Consider the following 9,248-nt stretch of genomic DNA (forward strand, 5'->3'; position numbering starts at 1 on the left):
GTAAACTCGAAGGGTTCCCCAATGTCTAAAAGGTTGAATACCCATGCACTGTGTTCATGTTATTAATTTTCTGTTGTTGCACATCTCCGAGATCAGTAAGACTAAATCAGGTCCATGATATTGCGCAAGCCCCATGCAATCAAGAATGTGGTCAAGTGAAGCCTATTCATTGTAGCACGTGGTGTAGATATGTATCAAAGCACCTGAAACCACCTGAATATTTTAAAGATCTTAAGTGACCAATGAGAAAGTGAGAGAGGGTGATCTGATCTAGTCGACGGCATACAAGTGCCAGAAAAAGCATCCAAGACTATACCAGTGGTATAGCCACTAGTGACTCCTATACCAGTGGTATTAATTTTTTATAGTATTTAGTTCTCTAAACTAAAACACAACTGAGTTTGCGCAAAAAATGTGAAAAAATGCGCTCGAAGTTACAAATGTATCATATATAATGCACAAAAATAGATTGATATTTAGATTTTTAATTTTTTATCTTGTATGCAATTTATACACTACATCATCATAAATCTTAAAGTATTCTGTTGTTCTAAAAGTATTTTAGAGTACATTAAGTAATTTGACATTTTTATGAAATGTGCATAAAAAAACTTGCTTTGTTATTTGCATTAGTTTTAGACCTCACGTTATGAAGAAATCTTTAACTTACATTTTTTGATACAAGTCACTCTGATAGTGCAAAATTCCATAAAGTTTATAAACTAGATTTTTCTTTTATGATTGAATCAACTTAGATCAACACAAGAAAACGTACTTATGTAATTTATTAAAAACAATAATAAACTAAACCGAAGTCAAAACTGAAACTCTCATCACGCTTAAACTCTGAACTGGCACAAGTTTATTGCAAATTAGAAAGTATTTAAAAAAAAAACAATAATAACACTGCAACAATTTCTTGTTATTGGTATTGTCAAATTTAAATAAACAAGATAAAATTTACTAATACATATACGTTTATGATTGATCCCTAAAATTACTTATTAATAATTGCTTACATAAATTTCCAAAACAAATTCTTAACTTAATTAAGGTAAAGTTCTAATTTTATACTTTGCATCCAAAACTTTAAAATCTCTTTTAAGGAATCATTTTATGAAACTTAAACAGAAATACATTTGGAGTGAAAGTAAGTTGTAAACATTATACTAAACTAGAAAGAAAAAAGCCAGCCTTCAACATAATTAGTGCACATTCGAAATAAAAATTTAAAAATGGTGGCTTTGAAAGCATTTTGTGGTTAAGTGTTATGACAAAAAAACTAAAGATTTCGAGAGATAAATCGTTAAAGTCATTGACTCGAGAAAAAGAATTTAATTCGTTATGGTCATTAAGGGATCTCTCGAAATCCCTAGAGTATAATTATAAGCATATAAAAGGCTGGAAAAATTCCAAGATAGCAATGATTTTAACGAAAGTAAATTTGTGGCATAGTTTTCGGCGTTTACGATCGTAAACACGGTGGTTTTTTCGACATTATAAACGAATTTATTTTTCAGTGAAGAAGAGATTTAAGTCATGAGAAATGAAGCAGTTAAGAAATAAAATTTATAACTTTAGAGTATCGTTTAATAAATTCATAGTCAGTCTTATCTAAAAACATGGAGAAGGTTTTACATGGTTACATGGAGAAAAAATATATATTTAAAAAAATGCAAAAGTTACCAACCAAACAATTTTCTTCTTATATTTAATATAAATACTTACTCATTGAATATCACTTCGTTGTAATCCAAAATATATTATTTTTAGTTTAATAAATAGCTTTTTGAGTTATTAATATAAAATTTAAATTACATTTCACTTACTCAAATACATTTTTTAATGACTTTCAATAAGATATGATGGTTAAATTTAAACATAATATTATAAAACAAAATGAAAAATGTCACAACTTTCATTCAAAATATTACTTAAAATATTATAATATTATTTAACATATTTACATGTTTTTGTGTAAATTTGAATGTGCTTGCATGATATTTTTTACCTTATATGCACCAGCCTATTATTAGATTAAATAAATAAATTTGGTATGCATTGCAAAAAACGCAATATATCAAAACGGATAAATAAAATATATGCGGAAGAAAAACATAAATGATAAAACTTGAATACTTCATTTTAGTTTAATTTTAAGTAAATAAAATATTATTAACTGTACCAAATAAAACATAATATTTCAATGATGAGTTTTTATAGTTCATATTTTTGAATCTTTGTACTTTCATAAGCTTAAAAAGATAATATTCTGTTATCAATTCGAATTTAATTTGATTCATTTAGGTTAGTTAAAAATATTCATATATAAAAAAAAACTTTAAAAATATTTAATACTTTTTCTACTCTTTGAATTAAAAAATGAAATTAAGTTTTAGTTTCATTTTTCAACTTCATTTAATATCATTACTTTATTCGTTACAAGACTAAATAACCTGATCTATGCGCAATGACTAAAGCTAAATTAATGTTACTCGCAAAAATAATTCGTTAACTAATCTTAAAATCTGATTGAACAAAAACTGTAAAAACTTAAACTTTTTTTGTTTATAAATTAAATAATATTATCATTATATGTACACATTTATCTAGTATTTATATATTGTTTGAATACGAGACAAACGAGAGTAGTTTCGACCGAATTCCAAAAATGCTTGGTGGCTTTTAACTTGAGTATTTATTTAAAAAATAGATGAATCCTCCTTAAAAAAATCAATACTAATTTATCAATTAAACAATCAACACTAATTAATAAATTGAATCACTCTGAATACCTCTGGCTTTTTTTATCTCTGTAAATGTTGCTTCACTGTCTATTAAGTAGACTAGTCGAAAAGCAAGTATGTCAGTTGCGCAGGATTTTCATTACATATCAATTCAATGATCGAACAAAAGCAATTTTTATAATAAAATCAGCTGAAATCAGCAGCAATCAACTCTAATTATTAAATTGAATATTTTTCTATGTATTTTAACTAGTTCATACTAGTTTCTCTTTTCACATCAAGGAAAACTTATCTGAGTTACTTATAAATTTATTTAGGAAATCAACTTTTTTTTATTCACTTCAGATATACATTATTTATTTTCGAGGCCTCCGTGTAACAATGTCAATAGTTGCTAGTTTCACATGTATTTGACATCAAAGCGATGTCTTTTCTCTTTAAGGGTATGTAATGTTTTTCGCAATTCCTTCACGCACAAACTCGAAAAGATTAAAAAAGAAAATCATTAAAACTAATTTGTAAGAAATCTTCAAACAATCCTATCTAATCTTGCGTTTAAAGGGTGTGGCTATCACGCAAAGGTGAATATGCCCGTATAGATTATTTTGGCTACTTTTGTTTCTGTTCCAATTATTTATTTATTCTTCCGTGTCTATGGGATAAGCGTTTCCCCTACCCTTGGCATTGAACCTGAGGCTGCTGACCTGCGGTCAAGGGAGGAGCATCGAGATATGATTCAGAGAGTGCATAAATGCATAAGTTTGGCGATAAGCGTAGTGTGGGTAATATTTTATGCCCCAAACAGGGCGCTCGCTTATCATCTGCTTAACATTCACGAAGTCTTTAAAGGCGTTTTGACGGAAATTATATTTGTCACGATAGTTATACGTACTATTTTACACTTCCTAGTTTTGACACTAGCTCAAATTATTGGTTTGAAAAAAATAGGATACAATATTAAGTAGATAGTAAAGCTCTCGTTGATTGTTTTCATTTGCACAAATAGAGTAAAATAAATTAATATGTATACTAAGTACTTATTTATTTTTACCAAAAGTTTAATATCGTTAAGAAGAAGAACATTCATTGATTTGTTAATCTTTTACTTATTTAATCATTTATTTTTAGATAGTATTTTGATAGCAAAACATGTATCGCTTGAATAAATATTTAAAATATTATAATATGGGTAATATAATTTGTTTTCAGTACCAAAGGTAATTTAAATCACGATTATTTTTTGTATGAGATTTTCATACATGCTTAAATTAAATATTTTTAACAGTCTAAAACTAACTAACTTTCCTCCCTCTTTCTCTCAATTATTTTAATATTCAAAATAATGCTAATTTTTGGTTTTATGGTATTAATTTTTAGTGATGTATAAAGGCTTTAACATTTTGTTAAAAATAAACAATACTTAAAAGTAAAGTATATAACAAAGATTTGTTATCCAAATACCAATATTCTTATAACCAAAGACTTTTAATCCAGTTTTCAATTTTTTGAATTTTCAAAATGCCTCATGCTAGTAGTAATTACATGGCTTTTAACCATGATAGGTAAAAAAAATTTATCCTACGCCAAAGTTCTGAGCAATAGATAAATTTGAACATGAAGAAGGAAACTAGATTACTAACTTAAAATTTTTCACATAAATTTCTTATACCTAATGATTGCCTTATTATCTTTAAATGAAAACTTCTTTTCACGCACTTTCATGGCATATTACTTTACAAGAAAGAGATTATATATTTTTTCAAATATCCTTTTGTTTAAAATCAAAAATCGAAGCATATATTTTTAATGATCTAAAACATTTTATTTAAAAAATAATTACCCCCACTATTTTATTCCATCATTTGCTCAAAATAAGCTTTGAAAAATAACAGATTGTAAATCATTGTAATAATTTCTTATTGATTTATAATATATAATTTATGAAACTTTCATATCTATTTTCCATACCTATGTATTTATAAGTATCTGATTATCTTTAATAAGCATTTGAAAAAATAGATGAATGAGAATGCATTTTTAAATATCTTTTTAAGTTACAAAAAAAAAGCTTAAATCATGAAGCAAATTCAAGCAGATGAAAAAGAAAGTAAATTTTTTTAATTTCATATTCAAAAAATTTTTAACAGTAAATATATTTCTGAAGCCATATAATCATATTTAATTTTTCCACAAATATGTTAACCTGAAATATTTCCTTACTAAACTGCTACTCCAAGAAACAAATTATATCTACTTTCAAATTACTTCCTTTTGCGTCTTAAAATAAAAAACATAACTTTATTATAATTTACTTAGAACTCACTGAAACTGTAAATCGTTATTAACTTCATTGTGACAATTATATTAAATTTTTACCCTTCTTTCTTAAAGAACCATAATTGAAATTCCATTACTTTTACAACTATATTATCTAACAAGAGTAAAAAATTTGGTATCTGATTAAAAAAAATTTAATTAGAAATGATAAAAAATCATTCATGCTTAGTCATTTAATAGAAACTGTAATTTAATACATTAAAAAACTTCGATAATAACAATAACATTCTTATACTATTATGATAATTTCATCCAAATTTATGTTTGAAAATGTATTCAATTTTAAGGAAAAAATTGCGTTACAATTGGGTATAAAGTTCAAAACTGAAATATATACTTCACACGCATCTCCAGATTATTTAGATTTCATGAGAAAAAGTGGATAAAAGAAATATTATAAAATGAAGTAGATTCTTGAAATAAATTTCATAAAATTCATGAAATAAAGAGGATATAAAATATTATAAAGCCCTAAATCTAAAAAATTTTAAAAAACACTTAAAATAAACGTTTTGAGTAGCTCTTTTGCTTTCAAATCAGGTTTGAAAAATTTTGAGATTTCCTAACTTTTCCAGAAGAAAATATATATATATATATAAATAAATATACGTATTCAGACATGAAGCCTTAAGTTGATTTTCCATTTGATTTAAAAATATTTAATTAAAAATCTGTGTGTAGCAAATTTTATAAAGACCTTCATAAGCATTTATACTCTTATAAGTAATTTAAGTCAATTTGTTAATTTCTTTTTATTATTCATAGAAATAAAATTTGTTCATGACAGCACATTTTCCATACATATGGAAGGATTCATACGTCATTCATCATCATATTTTTAACCGTATTTTCTAACTTTTAAACGAGAGTTAAAAAAAAAAATCTTTCACATTGAAAAAATTAAATATTCTCCAATTAAAATAGAAACGCTTTCCAAATGCATTTATTTTTACTTAATGTATACTTTGTGTACTGTTTTATTGTCAAATTTTGTCTTTGTGTACTGTTTGTGTGCTGTTTTTTTTATGTCAAAAATTTTCACGAGGTAATAAATATTGTCAATTTGCAGAATGACAATTAATACAATTTCAAATTGTCTTTGTTAAAAGATTAGAGTAATAAATTAATCACTGCAAGATTTGATTAACAAAACCACAAGAATTACACTAATAATTGGCTTAAAAATATAAATTAATAGAATTATATTTAATACAAAGCTTTCAAAGATCAAGAGATATTCTTCAACAAACATATGAGAAATGATATTACCGTTTTAAAACCTTTCAGACTTTTTTAAAAATATTTTTAGAGCAAATAAAATTTTGAGAAAGGTATTTATCACAAGTTACAACTCATTTTTTTAATGTATTGTTTAAAAATAACGTTCAATCTTTAAAGACATCTGGCGAATGGTTTTATTTAGGCATAGAGGACATTACACTGTAAAATGCATGAACAATTTTATCTTCAGTTAAAAATGGTTCAATTAGGATATGAGGCAATTTTTAAAAAGGAAATATTTCCATACCTTCTGCACCATTTGCACAGGCTACAGCATTTCCATTTACAGCTACTGTTCCATCTTGTCCTTCACCGTCCACCATCACTTTGGGAGGAGCAGCCCCATCCCCTCCTTCAGGGGCTTCCAACGCCCCCGTTGCCCCGCTGGTCTTCGAATTGGCGCAACCCATGGCACAAGATTTCTAAAGAAAATGTGGGAATTCACGAAATGTGGCAAGTTGAGAAAAAAGCTAAAAATCAAATTCCAGAAATCCTAGTTATTCCTGGGTTTTTCCTTGAAATCCCAAATAAAAAAGGGGAAAAAACAGAGCCGGTCCTTTTTACCTCGTTAAACGGGCGGATGCTGTGAGCGGAATGATGCCGGCTTTTCTGGATGAGGAAGAAACAGAGTCCCTGACTCATTGGGAAGAGAGATCAATCAATGAAACATCAGTAGCGCCATCTACTGGTGATTGAAGCAACCATTGGATGACAAAAGAGTGACTCATTCAGAGGGAGTCAGTGGAGTTTTTGTAGGTAGGGGTGGGAAGGGAGAGAGGATTAATGAAATGACGTTCGGTTTTGCTCTACTGGGTAAATGCAGTGATGTGGGCTCCCGTGTTCAATATAAATACCATAGAGAGAATAATGATGAGTGGAAAAGGGTTAAATAATTCGCACGCTTAGCTTTTATAAATTGGAGGTGTACTTTTGATAAATGATATCTTTTACGAACGGTGTGATTAAGGAGTTCATGGTTGACACTTTTATGGTTACATTAGTTTAAAGATTCATGTAATGACGCAATGGAAATATTTATTTCTTGTTGAAGAGTTTAGTTAGAATCAGTCAATAATTGCTACGTTACATTTTGTAGATTGAATTTCGACAGTCAAATGCATAAATTTTTAAAACACATAAGGTCTTGAAAGTTACTTAAAATATATTTATTTAACATAGCGCTCAAACCAAACTGTATTTGGCAGCTACTTACTACAATTTTATAGCCAATCACAAAGCACATACTTTGTTTTTAATGGAGGTTATTCAAATAAAATGAATAAAATGTTTTGTGATATTATCGTATTTGGGCAATCTGTGATATATTTTACATAAATAATACGCTAATGAATAAAATGATTCTGATATCCTTATTTAAAAAATAATGATAAGTAATATTCTATGCCATAATACCACTTTTAAATTATGGTAACATTAAGTTAACATCGTTTTTTCTACACAAATTTAAAACTTTATCAACAGCAATTGTTTGACTAGTTTTAAAATCAATTTATGTACACAGGAAAATATCTTTAGCAATGAAAAGTTCTGAGTTTTAAAATAATAAAAATAGCATAGTCTTAATTAAGTATTTAAAAATTGAGTTTTAATCATGAAGGTTAATTTCAGTTATAAATAATATCTTGCTAATGATAAGAATCTATTTACTAGCATAATTAGTAATAACTAACGGATGTTATAAAGATATCAAAATTATAACATGGCGATAGGTTGTAAAAGGATGATTTATCCGTTTCTATCATCCATTTCAAAAGCTGCTTATAATTAAATATATTTAGAAAGAGCTTATCGCAATATTTCATATATTAATATTAAATACCATCAAATCAACTGGAAAACTGCATTAATTTGAGAGTAAAAGAAAATTTCGCACACAAAGGAAAACCTCAACAAAAAAAAACTATTATGATTTGAAACCATAATAATTATAAAAAAACGTTTTTTCTTTCTAACCTTTTCTTGAATACTAATGCGAATCTATGAAATTTTAATTACGTCAAACAATTAGAACCTTTAATCCCTTTAATATATATACACTTATAATGTATGCATAAAATATACGTACATATGTATATATGTGTACGCATGTATATGTACATGCATGTGAAAACAGTGTAGATATGTACGTTTGTGAACAGTAAATATATACATTTTAAGCAAATACTTGTGTATGTACAATGTATATGTCTGTGTTTGTGAAAGCAGGTATATGTAATGTACTTTTTCTTATTTGTACCAACATACATGCACTGCGTGTACAATGTATATCTCATGCATAAAATATATTTATATCCTATATAGGCATATCCCATACATGCAAGTACAATGTACGAATGCCCTATGCATACTTAGGCAATTTATTTATGTACAATGTATGTATGCACACGTGCACATTATATGCATATCCAATTTATGCATGTACATATACATGATATATGTATTTTTACTGTATGTATCTACATGTGCATAATATATTTGTGTGCAGTTGTATGTACATTCCGCATATTTTGCATATGCACATAGATACATTCAACATGCATATGTTGCACATATGTTCATACATAAATTGGATATGCATATATTGCATAAATGTACATACAAATAGTGTACAAATGTTCATACATATTAAGTACATATATATATACATATATTGGACATAAATCTTTCGCACAAGTTTGTACATGTGTGCATACATGTTCGTCCAATGTCTGTTATATGTCCAATGTAATTATGTGCAATGAAAGTATGCACATATAGTTAATGCATGTATGTCCAATGTATTTAAGTCCATATATACAATATATTCATGCACACTGCATGAATGTATGTATATAGACGTGTACATACACTGAAGAGCCAAAA

The 9,248-nt window shown here is 27.2% G+C and overlaps 1 protein-coding gene across 1 annotated transcript in view; it reads right to left on the bottom strand.

Annotated features, from left to right (window-relative positions):
- LOC107457002 (MARCKS-related protein 1-B) overlaps window positions 1–7,005 on the bottom strand; it is a 69,410-nt gene extending 62,405 nt beyond the window's left edge. The window contains exon 1 of the mRNA XM_071179784.1: window positions 6,613–7,005. Coding sequence (XP_071035885.1) covers window positions 6,613–6,775 — 163 coding nt within the window. The 5' untranslated portion in view covers window positions 6,776–7,005. The remainder of the gene's footprint in view (window positions 1–6,612) is intronic.
- Between the last annotated feature and the right edge of the window lie 2,243 nt (window positions 7,006–9,248).

This window comes from Parasteatoda tepidariorum, chromosome 4 (assembly GCF_043381705.1).
Source record: "Parasteatoda tepidariorum isolate YZ-2023 chromosome 4, CAS_Ptep_4.0, whole genome shotgun sequence".
NCBI lineage: Eukaryota > Metazoa > Arthropoda > Arachnida > Araneae > Theridiidae > Parasteatoda > Parasteatoda tepidariorum.